The sequence below is a fragment of the Tursiops truncatus genome, chromosome 12, assembly GCF_011762595.2.
Source record: "Tursiops truncatus isolate mTurTru1 chromosome 12, mTurTru1.mat.Y, whole genome shotgun sequence".
NCBI lineage: Eukaryota > Metazoa > Chordata > Mammalia > Artiodactyla > Delphinidae > Tursiops > Tursiops truncatus.
Genome location: NC_047045.1, coordinates 20,879,762 through 20,903,265, shown reverse-complemented (window position 1 = coordinate 20,903,265; position 23,504 = coordinate 20,879,762). Strand labels below are relative to the sequence as shown.

Here is a 23,504-nt window from a genome sequence, read left to right as displayed (position 1 = left end):
AGATATATTTGACTACCTAAGAATTATTGTATGGTAAAAAATATAAAAGAGTCAAAAGTTAAGCTTAAAATTAAAGATAAAATTAACAACTTGAGAAATATTTTTGAAGAGGCAGTTATGGACAAATAATCCATAAATGACCTATAATTTATGAAGTGATGTCCAACTTTGCTCAGAATTATATAAATGCAAATGAAAATAAGATACTCTATTTCACCTGTTTCACAAAAATTAACTTATTTCATGACATCAGTTTTGGGGGGTGTGGAGAAGAGGGCTTGAACAATCTCTATACAAGTTTAAAATATTCATAATCTGATCCAGCAATTCTACTTCTAAAAGCGTATCCTAGAAGTATAATTGTACACGTAACCAGAACAAGGATGATAATTAGAGCACTGTTTGTAATAGTAGGAAAAACCTGGATATAATCCAAATAATCATTAATAGAGGGCTGGTTAAGTAATTAATGATTCATAATACTTTGTACTTTTTTTTTCTTTTTTTTTGCATTTGATGAGATTCATTCTGGTTTGTCCAACAGATCACATAATCAAGTTTTTTTTTTTAATGTTAATCAAGAAATTCCACTTTCATCAGCAAAAGGCGGGCTATGCTGTCAAATACAGCCAAGATTGTAAACATACAAATGGCATTAAGTCTACTGGATCTTAAATTATTCACCAGTATCCACAAGAAAAAGGCAAACCTTTGCCCTCCTGAAAAGTTATATCACTTTTTAGGAAACTGGTAGCGCTTCTGAAAGCCTCAGCATGCTAATGGCCCTTGCAAGTGTACTTTACACTATCTGTGCTGACTCAGCTAGGAGCCAACAGGCTGGATGTCGGCAGGTAAAACACATCCCCGCAGACTTGTTACTGTTCATGATGTCATTTGGAAATCTCAAATCGCAACCCCAATGGCTCCTTCTGTTCCATTCATGCATTATACGTACACATATGAAGAGTTTTCCTACCAGTAGCATTTAAAATAAGCATAGCACAGGGATATCAGCTCGGTACTTTGTGACCGCTTGGAGGGGTGGGATAGAGAGGGTGGGAGGGAGGGAGACGCAAGAGGGAAGAGATATGGGAACATATGTATATGTATAATTGATTCACTTTGTTATAAAGCAGAAACTAACACACCATTGTAAAGCAATTATACCCCAATAAAGATGTTAAAAAAATAATAAAATAAGCACACTTAATAACTGCAAGTCACATGTAACATAGAATATTCAAATGTTTAGTTTTTAACTGGGTGTGACAAAGCTAAGACAGCCTACCATTCCAATAAAAAAGGCGGGGAGTGGGAGGGACAGGTTTAACACACCATTAATTTATGCTACTGAGTTTTTCTAGTGAAAGACAGCAAAGCCAATACAAAATTTAAGGACAGAGGAAAAGTCAGATTTCAGCCTCTGGCACCTCTCTAAAGGCAAACCTTGTGCTTCCGTGCCCTGCCATCCGGAAAGCTTACCTCCTTCCCAGCCAGACACCTTCTAGCTGAGAATACAACAGTCATTAAGAATCTCTGTCCCTGACAAGCCCACACCTGGAACATGCATCATGCCTACCTGGCAATACAGGGGCCATGAAAAGCAAGAAAAAAGCATGCCTTGCGAGAGAGACTGTTGAAAAGGAGGCCCCTGCCCCAGTCTCCCAAAAAAGTACTGATCACATTAACTACATCCAAGGAACCAGAGGGAAATAACTGAGGATCACAGAGAATCTGCTCGAGCTCATAGTAAGAAGCATGCAACCTTCCTCAAATCACATGCGCTTCACTCAAACTTTTTCCCTTACACAGGTCTTCTCTGCTAATAGGACTGGTCTTCAGCATCTCTCTGAGTTCCTCTCTCTTATCTGAGTTGCTCAAGCTAGTTTTAGTCTTTCCCAACAGGATCCAGTTGGAAAATATAAAGCCTTTGGAATGCAGCCGCACAGGAAATAAGGCATATACAGAAACAGGAGATTTAGGAGAAGCCCTCCTGGTGTAGATTTAGAGACAAAAGTGCCAGACTGCCACCAGCAGCAGGATGCCCAGCAGAGCTGTTTTCCCTGATATACTCGTCCCATCACTTTTGTTACACAGGTTCTCCTGGCAGCAGCGGTACTGAAGCTCCTTCTCCCCTAAGCCTTTTGCAATGGCTTCCAAACTGCAGCGGTCAAACATCCAACACTGTAGTAAGTTTTTGGTGGCATGGCTTTAACGATGAAACAAGTATCTTGATTATGTGAACAACTGACGACCGTAGTGCAGCCATTAGCTGGGTTAATACTGCTGTAGCACTCCAGGCTGTGACCTACATGGCAGAGGACAGCCAGGATGAACAGGAGCCCAAGCGGGACGAACCCTCCTTTGCTTCCCATCGTGACCAGCTACAGATTCTTATGGCTCCTGTCATCCGCTTCAGTGTGGCTACTCCTGCTACTGTACTATGTTAAAAGTATGGCTAGATCTGCATAATATATGGATATGGAAAAAACCACCAAGATACACTGTTAGATTTAAAAAGAAAAAGGAAGGTAGGACACTAAACAATGTGTATATTATGTTTCTGTTTGTATATAGCAAAACCCCAGAAAATGTGTTTATATACACAGATAATTTCTGGAAACATTAAGAAATTGTTAAAAATGGATACCTTTGAGAATGGGAGTGAGGATTTTGGGGTAGGAGGAAGACTTACTTTTCATTGGAAATACTCTTGTATTGCTTCAAAACTTAAAATCACGTAGTATATCTTTGGAATTATATTTGGAATTTGGAATTATATGAAGCAAAAGCTACTTGAAAAAGCAAGCGTTTTACATACCTCAGCTGTTCTTCTGATTACAGCATAATGTTTGTGATAATCATACTTTGCTATCAGAAACATCAAATTATGTTTTATAAAACAAATCAACTAATCATATGAAACATTTACAAAGGTGGTTATGTTGAAAAAGAATTCAGTATGTAAATGACAAAACGTCATTAGGAAAAATCCATGCATTTAGCATAGCTGGTATGTACTTCACTGTGTCATACCGCTATGCAAAGATGTTCCTGACACCTCCTCTGTACCACGACATGCTTTCAGGACTTTGCCTAGTAAAGGTGGCTATTGGCCTTGTCATCCTGAAACCGTGTAACTCCGACTGGGACTTGAACCCACACACTGGGACTTGAACCCATGTTCTTTTAACTGAGATCACACACCTGGTCTCAGGACTTAATGAAGCTCAGGTTCTTGATGTCTCATCGCAGAAAGAATTCAGTGAGAGACAAAGTGATAAGTAAGAAGTGGATTTATTTAGAGAGAAACACACTCCACAGACAGAGTGTGGGCCATCTCAGAAGGCAAGAGCAGCCCCAGGGTATGGGGTTGCCAGTTTTTATAGGGCTGGGTAATTTCACAGGCTACTAAGTGGGAGGAGTATTCCAACTATTTTGGGGAAGGGGTGGGGATTTCGAGAAATTGGGTCACCACCCACTCTTTGACCTTATGGTCAGACTTGGAACTGTCATGGCTCCTGTGGGTGTGTCATTTAGCTTGCTGATGTGTTACAATGAACATATACTGAGGCTCAAGGTCTAGTGGAAGTCGACTCATCCGTCTGCCATCTTGCACCTACTTGGTTCTAATCAGTTTATGTTGTGTCCTCAAACTAAGTCATTCTTTTTTATTTTTTTTTTTGCGGTATGCGGGCCTCTCACTGTTGTGGCCTCTCCCACTGCGGAGCACAGGCTCCGGACGCGCAGGCTCAGTGGCCATGGCTCACGGGCCTAGCCGCTCCGCGGCATGTGGGATCTTCCCAGACCAGGGCACGAACCCGTGTCCCCTGCATCGGCAGGCAGACTCTCAACCACTGCGCCACCAGGGAAGCCCTAGGTCATTCTTTTAAGGGTGGTGCCCCGCCCCCTTCCCTCCTGTTTCAATCGTGTAAGCAGATAAGTTATGGAGTCCCCAGAGAAAGAGAACCAGGAATGGCTTTCTTGACATAAGAGAAGCCATTTTGGCCTAAGCCGTTGTGTGATCTCAGGTGGGCAGGGTCAGGATGTTTCCCTGTGAGCTGAACAAAGGCATTTTAGTTTAACATTCAGGCAGAGTGGCAGCGTTCCCCAAGGCATGCCATTATGTATGCTTATAGCTATAGACAGTATCCTTTTGGTGATTATAGTAACAAAAGCAACGGAAAACAAAGGTTGAAGTAAAAGAAACAGATCCAACATGGGGTCAGATTTTTGTTCTTCTACGTTACAAAAGGTCAAAAGGAGAGAGGAGACGCCAGTCCATTGTCCTACCAACCTCCTAGAACCCTTCTTGCTGAAATCAGTCTTGAGCCATGCGTGTGCCATCAGGAAGGACCTTGAGTCAGAGTGATTGGCCAGAGACAACCTGGAACTAACCCCATCACCATAAAACCTGAGTCTGCGAGCCACATGGCAGAGCAGTTCTCATGGGCTCCCTTACCCTGCTGCTCTCTGCCTGGGTGCCCCTTCCCAGGAAAGTCTCTTGCTTGTCAGCATGTGTGTCTCCTGGGACAATTCATTTTTGAGTGTTAGACAAGTGCTCACTCTTGGGCCCTGGAAGGGGTCCCTCTTCCTTCAACGAATGGAGTCTTGAACTATTTTAGGATCACAACCCTAAAAGCAGGATAGACGCAGCCACAGCCATAGCCTGAAGTGCTTGGTGGGTTTTAGGAAGACAATGTACTGGGAATCTTGGAGCTAAGCGTTCCTCAGCTGGCAAGCCATAACATATGTAATTTCTGTTTAGGAAGAAACTGAGTTTTACAAAAGTGAAACGACGGGGGGAAAGGCACAAATATTGAGAACCAATCAGTCCTTCTCAGCATTGCCTCATGCCTTCTCCATGCATTCTTATTAAAGCCAGATGCACATTTAATTTTAGAAAAGTCTAAATAGGTGTGTGTTTTATTTTTCTGTTTTCTACTGGAGTAATGTTGTAAGCTTAGAAATGCTCTATATCTAGCATCTGAAATTTACAGCTCTTCTGTTTTAAGTAAACATCAGGTACTTAGCTAATTAAATGTAATGCTTGTAGGATCCTGTTTATAGGAAAGTGTCAACTTTCAGGATGTTGTGTATAAGTCTTGATAAAATTATGTAGAAAATAACAGCGTACTCTTGTTTCATAGGCTGACCTTGCAGTCAACACCACCTGGAAATGGCTCAAAACAAAAAATGATCGAAGGGCTGAAACGAGATAAGATCAAATTGATGTCATGGTAATTACACAAAGTACCATTCAATCATTGGATGGAATTTACTGTTGATCCCTGGACTTAGATGCAGGTGGGAACATGCAGTTTTTATTACTCTGCTGGTATATAAGACAGGTGAGGACTTTATTAAGAGCAGTTACTGAGAAATCACAAGACGAAGCTAAAATCCCTCTTCAGATCCACAGTCAACTGCCCTGACCACATCCTGCAAAAAATCCAGAGGAAGGTAATATGAATGAAATAATTTGGGGGATTTTAATTAAGGAGTAAAATATTTGAGAATACAAGGGAGCTGGTTGTGCATAAACCTTAGTAAGAAGACAGGCATTTACACATTCTCTTTTCAGCACTCATGATTGAATTGGGAGGAAGTCTGCAAAATTGTGGTCTGTGATCACAGGCTAAGATGTTATCTAACTGAAGCCAGAAACCAACTGTCTCCTGCTGTGATGTGTGAGTGCCTGTCAGTAACTAAAAAGTTTTCTCAAGAAATATTGGATGTCATTTGAAAGGCATTCTTTGGAGTGGCTTCCAGGGGTCAGGAAGAGGAGGGAGGAGACATGTAAGTTGCTGATATTGTTTTGTCATCAGTTTTTAAATGACACATAACTACATCTTCAAACTGGTCAATGGTAAAGCAGCTCACCTGTTCAGCGGAATGAACATAGCTTCTGATATTTTTTGAATAGACCCTCTTGGGTAGACTTGAATTGTAACACTGAAATGTCTTGAACAACATTGTTTCCTTTTTCTTCTTTCATAGAATGCCACAAAAATAAGAGTCGGTAGTATTTCTCACTATTACTGATGGACCTTGCAATTCTACATCACTTGGCTAAGTCTAATTGGTTTGTTCCACAGAGAGTTTCTAGAAATGTTTGCTAACTTTAGTTATATTTGCGTCAGTGCTGCTTGGAATGGCAGCTGGTTAGGAAATTAGGACTAGAAAATAAAAGTGCTCCTTTGTCCCTCCTTATTAATGTTGAGGATACAAGATTTGGGTACATGGAAGAATTATGAACTCACACTACATGGGTCCTCAGGAATACTGAAGCTCCATTTCACTTTCATGGAAACTATTGTTTCCTAAGCTCTACAATCTTCTCCTCAATCCAAAAAGAAGATGTTTTATATTAGAACAGAGGAATATTCTTAAGTTTCTGGAGATATCTTTTAAATAATTACTTAACATCAACTCAATTATTCAAAATATTGGTCATCCAAATTGATTGTAATACTTTGCTATAGTTTTGAATTATTTTTAAATGATAAGAATAACCACCATTTATGAAAAGTTTATGTGTCTTCATTTCATTTCCTTAACTTTGGTTTTGGTTTCTTTTCTTTCTTTTCTTTTTTTTTTTTTTTTTTTTGCAGTAACAGAGTCGTTGAAATTTTGAGTCATATTTCTCACCATTTCTTGCTGAAAAAGGTAGCATGTGAAGTGTTAGAAAAGCAATTTATTATATTCCAGAACAGCTTCTCAGTTTCCTTGTACATTTCTCAAATTTACATGAAAACTCAAAGTAAGAGCTAGGAAACAGAAATAGTAAAATTAGAACGTAATATGTGCATTTTGTTCAAAAGTAGATCAAGATAATCAGCTTTCACAAAGAGAAAATGTACAGGAATCAGCTGATATTTCCATTGAGAACAGCATGACCTATAGCACCATACCTCCATTTTTATAGATTGTGAATCCCAGAGTAGTTTGCTATCAACTTATGATCCTTGCAGATTCTGGTTTTGGTGTGTAACATTTCAGCATTCCCCATCATAATGTTGCACAAAATAATCCAGTAATTTCTTGATTCATCAGACTCAGAGATGACATTATAGAAATGCTCTAGCATCCGCTGTGCACTGGGGTAGGAGGAGGAGAGAGAGAAGAGGGCGCTTAGGCCAGAGCGGGAGCAGAATCAAGGGCAATATTATGAATTGAATTTGAAAAGACAACAGTAACATCATGATCCATGCTTAAATCAATGCCCTAAAGAGAATGGATTAACTGTGTGTTTCTAGGCTATAAAGGTAGTATAGGTGAAAGGGTACTATCTTAGGATCAGACCACTTTCCAGTTGACTTTGGCAAATCCTTTTACCTCTCTCAAGTGTAGTTTTCTAGTCTACGAGATAGGTGACATAGTAGTGCTTTCCCCAAAGAAGTGTAAAGAGAATCAAACAAGGGAAATGGATATGAAAGCCAATGCTTGGCCCCCGCCAGTCACTCCCCCCCAATCAGACACTAGTCCTCATACCTTGGTCAGGTGTAAAGTGCCTCTTTATATGAATGAAATGTCTTTCTTAAGGCTGTTCTGAAGAAGGTGAAGTCAGATAAATATGCAAAATAAAAAATTACACGAGCAAGTTATATTTGAGCTGGTATAACGTAATATTACTCTAAAAAAAAAAGATGTCAGCATTCTATTTAGGGATATACCACCTGAAAAAAAAAATTTAAGAAGTTCATTGTGAAATATAAAGTTTTGAAGGCAGTGTAGTAAAATGAGGTTCAGAGCTTGGAGTTGTAAAGAGACATTCTAAAATCTTAGGTCTGGGCTTCCCTGGTGGCGCAGTGGTTGAGAGTTCGCCTGCCGATGCAGGGGACACGGGTTCGTGCCCCGGACCGGGAGAATCCCATACGCCGTGGAGTGGCTGGGCCCGTGAGCCATGGCCGCTGAGCCTGCACGTCCGGAGCCTGTGCTCCGCAGCAATGGGAGAGCCCGCAGAAGTGAGAGGCCCGCGTACCGAAAAAAAAAAAAAAAAAAAGATAAAATTTTAGGTCTGCCAGTGGTGAATTTTGTGACTTTGTATAGGTTACTTCGCCTCTGGAATTCTCTTATCTGCCAAAATGAGAAGAATACCTCACAGGGTTGTCATGAGTATTGAATATATTTATGTGTTCAAGGTGCTCAAAAGAATACCTAGCACACACAAGTGCTCAATTAATGGTTGGTATTCTTTTTAATGTAGAAGTTATTATTACCAAATTCAGTATGGCAGATACTGTGGGCAATGCTAACTCAGAATTTTTTTTCACACTTTGTTAGATTTTCCCTAATAGATTAACTGAATCTGTGTTATATAAATCACACCCCACAGAGGAAAAGTACCGGAAGAAAGTGGAGAGACAAGACCGGCGTCCCATATCTCAAACCCTGGAGGAGAAATTTTTGTTATAAGAGACAGTGGTTGTTCCAGTTATCTATTACTGTGCATCAAAGTACTGAAAAGCTTAGTGGGTAAAACAAGAAGTTATAATTATCTCTCAAGGCCCTGCAGGTGGATTGGGCTCAACTGGGCTGTTCTTAACTTGGATTTCTCATGCATTTGTGATCAGATATTGGCTGGGGCTGGAGTCATCTGAAGGCTCGACTGGGCTGGTCATCCAAATGGCTTCTTCACTCATTATTTCTTGGCCTCTTTCTCTTTCTCTGTGTGGCATCTCGTTCTCCAGGGCCGGTCCACGTGGCTTATAGCCTTCTTATTGTGTGGTGGTCTCAGACTAGTAGCACTTCTTACACAGCAACTGGCTTCTAAGACACAGGAAGCAGAAACTGCCAGGTCAGTGCAGGGCTACTCCCACGACTGGCCCAGTGTTGTACTGGTGTAAGGGACACTCTCATGACTGCCTTATTCTATAGGTGTAAGTAGTCATAGGGCCCCCCTAGGTCAACGGGATACAAAGACAGACACACCACTTTTCCATATGGAAGTGGCAAGGTCATACTGCAGAGTGAATGTAGGCTGAGAATATTTTTGTGGCCATCTTTGGTAAGTACACCTGCCATAGCAGAGAAAACAGGGGCAATAAACAATAAGGGGCTTCTCTTTGCAGTTCTGCTCTGTTTTTTTTTTTAACTATTATTTATTTTTATTTTTATTTTTGGCTGCACCGCGCAGCACGTGGGATCTTAGTTCCCCAACCAGGGATCGAACCCGTGGGCCCTGCAGTGGAAACGTGGAGTCCCAACCACTGGACCTCTAGGGAATTCCCTGCTTTGTTTTTATCACAGAAAAAAATGCTTATAATGTGAGGTGCTGGGGTTGAGAAATCTACAAACCCAGCCTGTCCATTCTATTATTGAGAGACTTTAAGGTAAATTAAATGTTTCTATAATCTAGTGCTTTTAAATGGAAATGATACTTGGTGTGTCAAAAGATTGCACAAAAACAGCTCAAATAAAAAACAAAATGTAATGCACAAATTTTTAAAGTTACAAGAATGATTCTTATATTGCTATAATAATGCTCTGTATAAAACTTTTCTGGCCTTTGGATGTTTTACTTTTCCGAGTGATAAGTTGACACTACTTAATGTTTTGCTCCTGATAGCATTTATTACTGGAATAATGTTAATTTTAAAAATTGGGTACTTTGAAACTACAAATATTTGAAGTTCTCATTTACAACAATATTTTATGGTACATAGAGTTTGTCCTATCAAAATTTCTTGTTGATTTAGTTTGCAGACAATTTAAAAAATGCTGATGTGCTAGAAAAACCAGAAGGGTAATGGAAGAACTAAGATTTTAATTACATAATTATGTTAACATTGTAAAGTGCCTTAAAATAACAATTAAAGCAGAAAGTGTACATCTTATTTTAACCTTAAATTTAGTCAGTTAAGAAGCTTCTCAAAATATGATTGTTACAAGAATCGTCATAAAGGAATTGAAATTTTTATAATCCTATGAGCACTTCAATTTCCTTCTAAATACTGCCTGCTCCTTTTCTTTTTAAAAAATAAATATTTATAGGTCATCTTTTGTTCTGTCTGTTTTTATGGAAACCCCTGGGGTTTTTTGTTTGTTTGTTTTTTTGCAAAGTATACCTGTACAAGTTGTACTTTATATGTCTTTTGCCTCTAAGACCCCCTTTTTTCCCTCTTTCTCTTCATTTCATCTGGAAAATTAAGTTGGCTCCCTTTTAGAATTTTGCGAAGCCAAAAAATACTGTTAAGTAATTGATAAACAGAAATCCCACCCCAAATACAGCTGCTGAACTGTGTGACATCACTTATTTTCCTCTGGACACTTTGGGGATACACTATTTGCAACCCCTGTGATTAGGCTGGGGAAGTTATGAGGACTGCTGAATACACAAAGCTCCTGTACAAATGTTAAAACAGTAAAACATATATTTACTACCGTCGTGCTTCTCTTCCCCATGAAATACGTGTTCTTTATTCTCATTAGTTTTTCACCTCTCCATTTTCCTGTCCCCAGCCTATCAAATGTTTCAACATCTACGAATGCTTTTACTACAGCATTCATTGCTCTCACTCACAGTCATTTGCCTTTGTATCTGGGTCAGAGAGCAGGAAACTTATTCATATTTGTGTCACTCATACTTGGCACAGTGCCTGGCACGTAGCAGGTACTTATTCAAAGTCTTTAAATCTTTCAAATGTTCAATTTGGACCTTAAATTTTGCACTTTACAATGTTGAACTGTCAAATCATCCAAAACTCATCTTTTCATAAAATAGAGAAAGCATTAATTATCTATATCAAAGAATGAATGAGGGGATGAGACAGATCATGGGAGTATTAACCGTTTCTCTCTCAGCCATCCTTCGACGATCAGTGAATGCGATACTGGGTCTCAAGGTCACTCTAGTGCCTAGGAGCAATATTTGAATGTCTACTTCGAAGAACTGAGAACTTGTTGGATTACTGAGCTTGGGGGCTGGCGTATGGGATCACAGAAGACATTCACTGCTCGACCTGGGATTCAGAATATGTTACAAGAACAGGGTAAAAACCCACTTGCTGCAACTAGAGGACATGGAGAAAGAAAACTAGTAGCCAAGGCTACTCCAAGTTGAGTTTCCTGATCACTGATCCCAGACTCTTTAAATTCGTCCAGCAGGAGACATCAGTGGTCACTCGGTGGGACGTGGAGGTGAGCCTGTTCGGGGACTGGCTCCATGGGAGGTGGTGGGATGAAGGATGAAGGGTGCTGAACGTCCACTTATCCTTGCGATGCTCCACCTTCGTATCTCTCATCCAGGCTGAACTATTGCTATTCGCTGGACCAGGCAAGATGCTAAAACTTACAGGCCTCTCCTCTGTTTAACAAACAATTCTTACATACCTATCTCATGCCAGGCAGTGTGCTGGGGATTAAAGTCTTTGCTTTCAAGGGTCCTTTTCATTAGTGATCCTTCACTGAAGGCTGCCTACTTTTCTTCTTATTGGTAGTTTGGGGCTGGGCTAGATGGGGCTAATGAAGTGAAACCTTAGGTTAACTCTCTAGAAATCAGTTAGATTTAATCTGTTTTGTTAACAAAGAATTATGCCTCTACCCTAGCCAGTCATCTCAAAAATGTGCTATGAGTCAGTTGGGCTTCCTGGTGTGGAGAGTATGAGTGAGTCACCCCATCTACCAACACCATTAGAAAAATCGAAAACCTTACTCTTCGGCAGTGGGGGAGCAATGGCAGCATCTTTGCAGGTGAATGAAGACCAGGATGTCACATTGTACCAAACACTTGTCTTCTTGGAACAATCTTATATATATATATATGTATATGTACATATATGTATATTTGTGTACATACATGCATGTACACATATATACATACATACATATATGTGTGTGTGTGTATATTTAATTTGCCTTGAAGCCTTTCAGTAATAGGATTGACAGGCTGGGATGATAGATTTCTCAGTCCTGGCACCTTACCTTATAAACACTTTTTTTCTGTGATAAAAACAGAACAGAGGAGCTGCAAAGAGAAGCCCCCTTATTGTTCATTGTCCCGAAGTTTTCACTGCTATGGCAGGTGTACTTTTCAAAACGGGCCAGAAAAAAAATCTCAGTCTAAATTCATTCTGCAGTATGACTTTGCCACTCCCACATCAAAACGTAGTGTCTATCTTTGTACCCTGTTTGATAGATGGGGCTGGTGTGTATGTGTATGGTACTTGGTGTGTCAAGATATGTAGAGAGAGAGATATATAGATATATACTGATGTCCATATGTGTGTGTGTATGGTACACTGCTATTTACCTATTATATAAATCATTTAATACATGAATTATATATTAATGTATATAATCACAATAAATAATACGCAAACATATTAAATAATAGTAAGTTTAACATTGTAAATCAACTATACTTCTATGAAAAATAAAAAAAAATAATAGTAAATCATGGCAATAATATTCTTTAATACTTTTAAGAATGCTATCTTTTCCTTACAGAGTCTTATTATATTAAGAACATAAATTTGCCCACATACCTAGTTTGATATAAAGTAACAGATACCCAGTTGAAACACTGAAGCTCTTATATATGCTTTCTATTAATGTTTTCTTTTGAATTCTTATGACTTTTATATCTTAGCATAAAATGGCTCTTACCTGTGGCATATTTAACACTTAGACATTTATGTATTAGCCAGCTACAAATTCTATAGCTAAGTGAGAATATGTCATCTCTAATGAATTTATTATCTGAAAATATTTTATTTTATTAAACACTTATTCTAAGTTGTCATTCAAGAGTTATCTTGTTTCTCAGTATGAATGACAGCTCTACATAAGCAACTTTTGATTGATACTGTTACTGTTCTAAAGTCCCGATGCAACACAACTGCATCTACTCTGTGCAAGACCTTGTGCTAGGATGGGGGTGGGTTAGAGGGGCACAGTTTCTACGCTTAAGAAGCTTTACATGGATGGAAAGACAAACAGGTATATAACTAGCTAGAGTTCAGGACAGACTGTGGAACTTCATCTAAGAATTATAAGCAAAGTGATGGATAAATGCAGTGGAGAGTTATTTATTCTCTCTTTGGGCTTGGATGAAACCTTCACAATGAAGCTGGTGGCTGGGCAGCTCCTTAAAAATCTCAGGTGGATGGCTGAGAAGGGGGAGAGAGGCCTTACAGGTCAAGTCGAGAATACACACATTTTCTTGGCCTCATTTTATTCTGATGGGGCAGGTGGCAGGAGGTGAGGGTGTGTTGAGTGGGTGTTGGAGGCGCACTGTAGGGCTGGATATATAGAGTCTGTGATGCCTGCAGTGTTCTCACTCGGAATACCAAGAGGCTGAGATTAGTACATCTGATTTAGATTGAGCATGTTTTGCAAAATAGCATAAATCCCAGCTGAACATAATTATTGTTCCTGCCCTGGGTCTTAATGTTTTTCTTCCATATTCCAAAACAGAAAGGCCTAAGGGTGATTAGGCTGATGAAAACATTTATTAAAATGTTTTCGGAAACACCTAGAATTTGAGGGTTAATCCCTTTCTGCTTGGTTAATCTCATCTCTTTTTAAAATAAAGACAAAGCCGTTTCTGTTATTGAAAGCTAAAGGAATGGTGACTTTGGTTCTGCTTTTTCAATCTTCTCTTCACTTTATCATAAAGCAAATCCTAAAATATGCATCCGTTTCATGCTCTCACTTTCTGCAATCTTGTTATAAATGCTTCTCTCTGAATTAATTCTGATATAATTGTTCACTGCATAATGCTGAATTTTCATAATATATGAGCTGCAATATCAAAGCACAAAAATGATACTAATTTAAAAAGGAAACCAGTTTCAATTCTGAAATTTTCCTTGTGGCTTTGTATATCACTTAAGAAGTGGTTCTCAAATTTCAGCTCTTAGAATCTGTTTATGATCTTAAAGATTATCGAAGAGCTCAAAGAATATTTTTAATGAATTTATATTTATCAATAGTTACTGATATAGAAATTATGTTGGAAAAAGTTTTAAAATATTTATTGTTTTTTTTTTTTTGGCCACATGGCTTGTGGGATCTTATTTCCCTGACCAGGGATTGAACCCAGGCCCTCAGCAGTGAAAGCACCAAGCACTGGACTGCCAGGGAATTCCCAGAAATATTTATTCCTTTAAAAACAACAATTTAAAACCCATCACATGTTAACACAAATACAATATATTTATAAAAAATGACAATTTCCAAAACAAAAAAAGTCAGTGAGAAGAGTGGCATTGTTTTACCTTTTTGCAATTTTTTTTTTTTTTTTTGGCCACATCCTGAGGCTTGTGGGGATCTTCAGTCCCCCAACCGGGGACTGAACCTGAGGTCATGGCAGTGAAAGCGTCAAGTCCCAACCGCTGGACCACCAGGGAATTCCCTCTTTTCGAAAATTTAAAAAGTACTGGGCTAATAGAACACAGCTACATTCTCAGGTGCTTCTTTATTCAATCTGTTGCAATATCACATGTCATGTAGCCTCTAGAAAATTTCTCTGAACACTCATGAGGGGATGAGAGTGAAAAATCCAAACAGCATCTTAGTATTATTATGAAAATAATTTTGACCTCACAGACCCACTAAAAGTGTTTAGGGTCCCCAGATCTCACTTTGAGAGCCACTGACTTAGGACAATATTTATTCAGTGTTAATTATGGGTGAAGATAAATAAAACCCATAATTACTTGTGTATAAGTATATAAATCAGGTAGAAATAATGACGTACATATGTTTTAGCCTTACCTACACGTAAACAGTCTGTTTTCTGTATTATAAACTGTTGGTTCTACTGTCTGACAAATTATTCTTACAAGATACATCGGTTGATACAAACATCTAGCAAAAACATGGTCTTACCATGTCAGTCTACATGAAAAATAACCACAGGTTTTGAATCACATGGAATTATAAATCTCATTCTGAAATTTTTTTAAAAGAAATTTTGGTTTTGATAAATTATAGATTTAGAGGAAGTTGCGCCCCCCCCCCCCCGGCCCAAAAAATGTACAGAGAAGTCCTGAGTATCCTTTAGCTAGTTCCCTCAATGATAATACCTTCCAAAACTATAGTACAAGGAGAAAACCAGGAAATTGACATTGGTACAACCCACAGAGTTTATTTGGATTTCACTAGTATTGTGTGTATGTGTGTGTTTCTGTGCAATTTCATCCCATGTTAGATTGTGACACTATCACAATCAAGATAAAGAACTGTTCCATCACCACAAGGCTCCCGGTTCTATCTTTGTATAGCCACATTTACTTACTCCTCTCAACTTCCTCCCCACATACTAACTCCTTGAAACTGCTAATGTAGCATCTCTATAATTTTATCAATTCAAGAGCGTTATATAAATGGAATCACACAGAATGCAACCTTCACTCAGCAGGATACCCTTGAGATCCATCCAAGTTGCATGTGTATCAATAACATGTTCCTATTTCTTGTTACATAGTCTATAATCTGGTATTGGAAGTACCATTGTTTGCAGAGCCAACCATTCCTCTGCTGTTGGGCATTTGGACGATTTCCAGTTTGGGGCTATTATAAATAAAGATGCTATGACCCATTATATATGTTTTATTTGAACATAGTTTTCATTTCTCTGAGATAAATGCCCAAGTACAACTGCTGGGTTATATGGTAACTACATGTTCAGTTTTATAAGAAACTTCCAAACTATTTTCCAGAGGGCTGTACCATTTTATATTTCCACCAGAAACGTCTGAATTATCCCGTTTCTCTGCATCCATTTGGTGTTATTTTTATGTTAGCTAGCTGATAGGTATATAATATCTCATTGTGGTTTTAATTTGCATGTCCCTAATGGTTGATGTAGAATACATTAAATGTGCTTACTTGCCATCTATATATCTTCTCCAGTGCAATGCCCATTTTTCAACTGGATTTTTTAAATTGAGTTTTGAGAGTTCTTTATATATCCCAGATACTAGTCCTCTGTTAGACATATGGCTTGCAAACATTTTCTCTAAGTCCGTATCTTGTATTTTCATCCTCTTTGAGGATTAACCCATAATTTGGATGAGGTCTAATTTATCATTTTTTCCTTTTATGTATTTCATTGTCAACTCTAAAAACTATTCACCTAGCCCCTGCCCACCCTTCCCAATTTTTTCCTAAAAATTTTATAGTTTCACATTTTACAGTTAAGTCGATGATCCATTTTGAATTAATTTTCATATAAGATATGAGATTTACATTAAGGTGTTTGTTTATATGTTCGTTTTGTTCTGTTTTTGTATTTGTTTTGCCTATGGATGTCCAATTGTTACAGCAGCCATTATTGAAAAAGTCGAAATCCTCTGTTAAATTGCTTTGGCATCTTTGTCAAAAGCCAGCTGGGCATATTTTTTGGTTCTCTATTCTGTTCCATTGGTCTGTGTATCCCTCTGCTAATATCATGCTGTTTTATTACTGTAGTTATAGAATAAGACAACACTGGGAAGACTGGTTCCTCCCACTTTGTTTCTAAAATTCTTTTAGCTATTCTAGATCCTAGTCGTAAACTTCTCTGTGTCTACAAAAGCTGTGCTAGGATTTTGATAGGTATTTCATTAAACATAGAAATCAATTTGGAGAGAATTGACATCTTTACCATGTTGAGTCTTCCAATCCATGCACATGATATGTCTCTCTGTTTATTTAGGTCTTTAATTTACTTCATCAGTATTTTGTAATTTTCAGTGTACAAGTCCTGTCCATATTTTGTTAGATTTATACGTAAGTATTTTATTTTCTTTGGAGCGATTATAAATAGTATTGTGTTTTTAATTTGTTTCCACATTATTGTTTTTAGTATATAGAAATGTAGTTGATTTTTATGTGTTGTTTTTGTCATGCAATCTTGCTGAGCTCACTAATTAGTTCCAGAACATTTTTTGTAGGTTCCCTGTTTTGCTTTTTTTTTTAAATGTAGATGATCATATCATCTATAAATAGGGATAGTTTTACTTCTTCATTTTAAATTTGTGTGCCTTAATTTCTTTTTCTTGCCATATTGTGCTGGCCAGAATGTCCAGCACTATATTGAATAAGAGTGTGAGAGTGGACATCCTTGCCATGTTCCTGATCTGAAGGGGAAAGCACTTGGTTTTTCACCATTAAGTGTGATGTTATCTGTAGGTTTTTGTAAATGCTCTTTATCAAGTTGAGAAAACCCTTTTGGTTCTTGTTTGATGAGAGTTTTTATCATGAAAGAGTACTGGATGCTTTCCTGTGTTGATTAATATAATCACATGATTTTTCTTTATTCTTTTGATATAGTGGATTACAATTAAGTGATTTTCAAATATTGAAACAGCCTTGAATACTGTGAATTATTTTCAATTGGTTGTGTTGAATAATTCTTCTTATACATTACGGGGTTCAATTTGCTATTATTTTGTTTTGGATTTTTGCATCTAATTTCATGACATATACCAGTCTCTTGTTTTCTTTTTTGTGTTCTGTATTTGTCTAGTTTTGGTGTCAGGGTAATCCTGGCCTCATAAACTGAGTTGGGAACTGTTCCCTTCTCTTCTATTTTATGAAAGTGACTCTGTAAAATTGGTGTTAATTCTTTAAATGTTCTGAATTGTCTTCTCATTGGTAATTAATTCTCTGTCTCTGTTATCTTTCATGGTTTGAACATAAGCAGTTTAAAAATAGGGATAAAAATCTGTCCCTTTCACATATATACAATGGAATATTACTCAGCCATAAAAAGAAATGAAATTGAGTTATTTGTAGTGAGGTGGATGGACCTAGAGTCTGTCATACAGAGTGAAGTCAGAAAGAGAAAAACAAATAACGTATGTTAACGCATATATATGGAATCTAAAAAAAACCAAATGGTACTGATGAACCTAGTTGCAGGGCAGGAATAAAGATGTAGACATAGAGAATGGACTTGAGGACACGGGGTGGGAGGGGGAAGCTGGGGCAAAGTGAGAGTAGCATTGACATGTATACACTACTGAATGTAAAATAGTTAGCTAGTGGGAAGCAGCAGCATAGCACAGGGAGATCAGCTCGGTGCTTTGTGACCACCTAGAGGGGTGGGATAGGGAAGGTGGGAGGCAAGCTCAAGAGGGAGGGGATATGGAGACATATGTATGCATATGGCTGATTCACTTTGGTGTACAACAGAAACTAACACAGTATTGTGAAGCAATTATACTCTAATAAAGATCTATTAAAAATTTTTTGTCCCTTTTATCTTACATGAGATTTTTCTAGAACATGTAGGGATAAAACCCAGTTCTTAAATGCGGTGAGGTCAATGCCTGGATAAATGGTCAATCACTCAGCTGACCTTGCATAACCTGATTTCATGTACTCAGAATGCTTAGGTAAAGCTGTATCTACAGGTATAAATAAGTCAGGAAGTGGATTTAGGAGAACTTTGATTGATACTACCTGCTGTCTACTCTTGCCACATTGCTGGGGTAGCATTTACTTTGCACACTGATAACTAGCCTTAAAGCCCAGCTATCGACAGTGAATAAAAAGCAGGAGAGATATTATCCTTTCTTTCTGTTTTCCCACCTGGGAATGTAGAGATGGGAAGGATGGGCTCAAATGCTTGTATATTTTATATATCATATATAAGCTTATCTATCTATCTATCTGTCTGTCTATGTATCCATCCATCCACCCACTCATATAGATATCCTTAGATATTATCTAGTTGAAATTTCATGTTTCATAAATAAGGACATTAAAGCTTCTTAACAGGATGTTAAGATTTTAAAAAGAGAACTTCTTGTTGTTATCATTATACCTGATTCTACTGGTTGATGTGAGAAGTAGGAAGAGTCAATTCTCTACCTCTTTCCAAAAGAGAAATTGCTTTTTTTATACATGGCTTTGGAGTGTATTGGGAGCTGTAAGCAGAGGGGTCAAGACACTGATGACTATTACTATTACTATTAAAATTACTGGTTGTTGTTATGCCTGTTAAGCCAATTTTATAGTAACTTTTTTCCCATGTCTGTTTTGCAGAAGAGCCATGGATTACTACAGAAAATATGCAGCTGTCATTCTGGCCACATTGTCTGTGTTTCTGCAAATTCTCTATTCCTTTCCTGATGGAGAGTTTACAATGCAGGGTGTGTGACCAAACTTGGGTTTGCAGTAACAAGAAAGCACACATTTCTAGATGTACATCAATAACTCCATTAATTACATTTCTACCTCCTTTTCAAATGTGATAAATCTTTGCTGTTGGATATCTATCTAGGCACTTTTAGACTGTGAACATAAAATTAAACTAGGTTCCAAAAATGTACAGTGAAAATATCTTACATGTCCATTTAAATAGCAGCCTGTACATTTCCATCTGAAATAGATTCCTGATTATTCTTTATCTGAGTTTTACAAGCAGAAAGTGTTCCTTATTCAGTCTAGCTAGTTGACTTTTTTTCTGTTTTTTACATGTCTCCCAGAAGATTTGGGAGGATTTTAACATTGCCTTTGAAGATGAATTTTCAAATCAGTTAACAAGTGAGAAAACAAAACCATTTTATGCAGTAAATTTGTTTTGCTGTACTTTCTGAAAAATCTCATATAGTAGCTGATATAATTCCATCTGCTATGAAATTGTGAGCTACTATTGGTGATGGTTTTTCTCTAGACAAGTGATAATATTTTAACCCCTGTTCCCAAGTGCAGATGCCTGATCTCATATCAGGCTGTGCCACTCACCATGCTTTCTTAATTTTGACACATGCTTTTCTTTGTCAGTATTTGGAGTTGCTATGGGGCAAAAACAATAGCAGATTCTAAATGGGAAAATATTTTGCCTCTGGGCAAAATCCTTCTTTCGGATGAGCATGGTGTTTTCATCTGTGAAATTTTGCATTCCCTATAGACATACTATCAGCACTGGAATTGAGAAGTCATACTTAAAGAAAGAGAAACTACTGCTACTGAGATTTCCCATGCATATCTGCAAAAATCGTTTTCCCATGAAAATAACTGTAGTCGGTACAAATAGATATTGTGTCTGAAGATGAACATACAGCCCAAAAGTATTGGTTTGGCCGAAAAGTTCGTCCGGGTTTTCCATATTACAGAAGAACCCGATGAACTTTTGGGTCAACCCAATATTTATTTATTCATTCAATTTCTTTTGATTTCCAATAGATAAAAAGAATATTTGCTGTCCCATAATGAGGAAAAATGTATAGTTTCTTTTAAAATTATTTTTGGATTATTTTACTCTTTGCCTTTTTTTTTTCTTTCTTTCTTTTTTTCTGGTGATAGGCTGCCCAGAATGCAAGCTAAAGGAAAACAAATACTTCTCCAAGTTGGGTGCCCCAATCTATCAATGCATGGGCTGCTGCTTCTCCAGAGCATACCCCACTCCAGCGAGGTCCAAGAAGACAATGTTGGTCCCAAAGAACATCACCTCAGAAGCCACATGCTGTGTGGCCAAAGCATTTACCAAGGTGAGAACTGAAAGGGCCCCAGAAACTTTCTAACAGTTCAACCAGAGAAATGTCCTCAGAGCACATCCATGGGGTTTAATGCCAGAGGTATCTGATGACCCGTGCTTTATTTGTAGAGTGAAGGGCTGCATTTGTCCCCTTTAATCAAAAGAGTCAGCAACCTTGTGGGCACAGGCTGGATTTATTCTGAATGAAGAGAGTAGGGGTAGAGGTGATGAGGGGCAGGTTGGGAGAGAGTATAGAATACTTAGTGCAAACCTAAGCTTTCAGAGTGAACATATCAGCTGAAAAGGAGAATATGCAAATATAGCAAGCATCTATTTAATTCAGCTGGCTAGAGTCCATTTTATTTAACAGTTTTCAGTTTTGCCCACCTATCTATCTAGCTATATCTGTCATCTTTTCCCCTTCCTCCTTAGGCTACAGTAATGGGAAATGCCAGAGTGGAGAATCACACTGAGTGCCACTGCAGTACTTGTTATTATCACAAATCTTAAAGAGTTTGCAAAGGGCCGTGTTGATGACTGCTGATTTCCTGGAGTGGAACATTAATTTGTTCAGTGTTTATGACTTTGCAAGATAAAACCCTCCTTTTCCTGACCGTACCATGTTTTACACGCTTTAAGAATATACTGCAGCTTTATTGCCTTTCTCTTTATCCTACAGTATAATCGGCAGTCTTGTTCTTTTCATTTGGAATGAAATACAGCATTTAGCATGACCATAAAAAGCTGGTTCCGCTGGAAATAAAGTCTTTTAAATCATCATTCTACCACTGAATTCTAATTTTTTCTGAAAAGTTTCAAGCCAGTTACTTATTCTTTTTTACATCTTTATTGGAGTATAATTGCTTTACAATGGTGTGTTAGTTTCTGCTTTATAACAAAGTGAATCAGTTATACATATACATATGTTCCCATATCTCTTCCCTCTTGCGTCTCCCTCCCTCCCACCCTCCTTATCCCACCCCTCTAGGTGGTCACAAAGCACTGAGCTGATCTCCCTGTGCTATGCGGCTGCTTCCCACTAGCTATCTATTTTACGTTTGGTAGTGTATATATGTCCATGCCACTCTCTCGCTTTGTCACAGCTTACCCTTCCCCCTCCCCATATCCTCAAGTCCATGCTCTAGTAGGTCTGTGTCTTTATTCCTGTCTTACCCCTAGGTTCTTCATGACATTTTTTTTTCTTAAATTCCATATATATGTGTTAGCATACGGTATTTGTCTTTCTCTTTCTGACTTACTTCACTCTGTATGACAGACTCTAGGTCTATCCACCTCATTACAAATAGCTCAATTTCGTTTCTTTTTATAAGCCAGTTACTTTTAATAGGATTAATGGGAGGGAGTGAGCCAGTGTGGGCCCCTATATACTCAGTGACCTGACACTGGAGAATCTTGTTCCCACCAAGCCTTCCAGAGCAAGTGGTGAGTCCTTCGGCCAGTGTGCTAGTTATGAGACAATCCATTGGGGTGAAGGAAGAAAATATAACTTCTATTTCTATTCATTTTCACATTATCCCTTTAGATGACCATTTGGATGAGTTTTATAGAAGTACAGATACATTAGTATGGTCATGCATGTACAAAATTTATCAATAAATAAATATGCAGATATTGAGGATGTTTGGTCCGAAACTTTTTTACTGGTAGAAGTTTTCAATCAGGAAAAAAAAAAAAAAAAAAAAAAAGGAAGAACACTGCTCTAGGGTTTGGTAAAGACAAAATCATCCCAGCCTGAAGTTTCTATCCACTGGCTTATGCCTGACCAAAAAAAAAAAAAAAAAAATGCATCTTATTAGTTCCTGGCAGCCAGGTTGTAACCAAACAGAGGCTAAGGTAAGGATATCATCCTCTTACATTCCATGTCCAGATCCTGATGGGAATGAACAAATGACGAGCAAAGAATTCACTGAGCACTCACTGTGGGCTAGGAGGAACAAACACTTTCACTTAGCTCTGTCCAAATGCTTAAGAGTAGTGCCATGCTTCAAAGTCACATTTATTGAGCATTTATACTTATAAACAGAGATAGATCATGGTTCTTACCCATTAAATTAGATTAACTATGGTAGAGATCAAAGCCACCCAAAATTTCAACTCCTAAGGGAGCCTGAAATTAAAAAAAAAAAAAAAAATCACACTGGTCACAGATAACACTTTCAAAAAAAAAAAATTCACTCATCACCAATTTGTCAGATTCCATTTCTGAATGAAAACCCAATTTCTAACAGGTAGGTAAACATACCAGGTGTCTGGGTGAAAAATTTAAATGAGGGCATGTATTTTTAAAGAAACACTGAAATGCACACACATTACTTAACTTGTTCATTCATTTATTTATTATACATTTATTTAATGTCTAGTAAGTGCTGGCCCATGATTAGATCATGGAGATTCAGAGATATCAGGATTCTCTGGAAGATAAGATTGAGAAAAGCTAATACAGCTTAATTTGAGAAAACAATGGTGCTGATTCATGGGTTCATTCAAACATTTAATAGATATTCATTGAGAATCTACTATGTGTCAGGTCTTGAGAGCTTGTTTGGAGGATTCAGCAGGAGAAGAAAGCTAGCAATACACCCTTGACTGGAGTGCCCTTGCCCATCTGGGATCATCCTATTTCACAGAGGGGATGGAAGAAGTAATGAGAGAGAAAGGGGACATCCCCACGGTCATTCAGATCAGCCTAATCAACCCTGGTGAGCACTAGAATAAGACACGGATGCTGCTCTGAAGCAATCCACAGTCCGGTAGGAAAGAGAGACACGGGCAAAGAATTAAGATCTAGTGAGATTATGCTATGTGAAAGGCATGGATTTTGGTGACATTAAGGGAGGAATGGTTAACTTGGTCTACTGGGGTTCGTCATGGAGAGCTTCACAGGAAAGGTGATACTTGAGTCTAGAAGATAAGCGGATTGATGGGGAAGGGGTTAAGTCTACTTTGAGGAAACAGTATAGGTAAATGTCCTGAGATGGAACCAGTATGATGGTCATAGAATGACAAGAAGTTCAGTGTGCCTGGACTTCTGGGGCTGGTTGGAGGGCTGGAGCTCCAGAGACAAACG

General features: G+C 38.2%; 1 protein-coding gene across 1 annotated transcript; it reads left to right on the top strand.

Annotated features, from left to right (window-relative positions):
* The first annotated feature begins 5,383 nt into the window (after window positions 1-5,383).
* CGA (glycoprotein hormones, alpha polypeptide) lies at window positions 5,384-21,190 on the top strand. Its single transcript, XM_033867340.2, has 4 exons — window positions 5,384-5,463; window positions 18,982-19,088; window positions 20,245-20,429; window positions 20,849-21,190. Exons 2-4 carry the CDS (start codon window positions 18,989-18,991, stop codon window positions 20,924-20,926), a joined length of 363 nt encoding a protein of 120 aa, XP_033723231.1. The 5' UTR covers window positions 5,384-5,463; window positions 18,982-18,988; the 3' UTR covers window positions 20,927-21,190.
* Window positions 21,191-23,504: the final 2,314 nt, after the last annotated feature.

What these genes read in the sequence shown, in the direction of transcription:
- CGA (XM_033867340.2), top strand. Translation starts at nt 18,989, where the DNA reads ATGGATTACTACAGAAAATATGCAGCTGTCATTCTGGCCACATTGTCT. An exon ending in TGGAGAGTTTACAATGCAGG is followed by an intron (nt 19,089 to 20,244) that starts GTGTGTGACCAA and finishes TTCTGGTGATAG; the next exon opens with GCTGCCCAGAATGCAAGCTA. An exon ending in TGGCCAAAGCATTTACCAAG is followed by an intron (nt 20,430 to 20,848) that starts GTGAGAACTGAA and finishes CTTCCTCCTTAG; the next exon opens with GCTACAGTAATGGGAAATGC.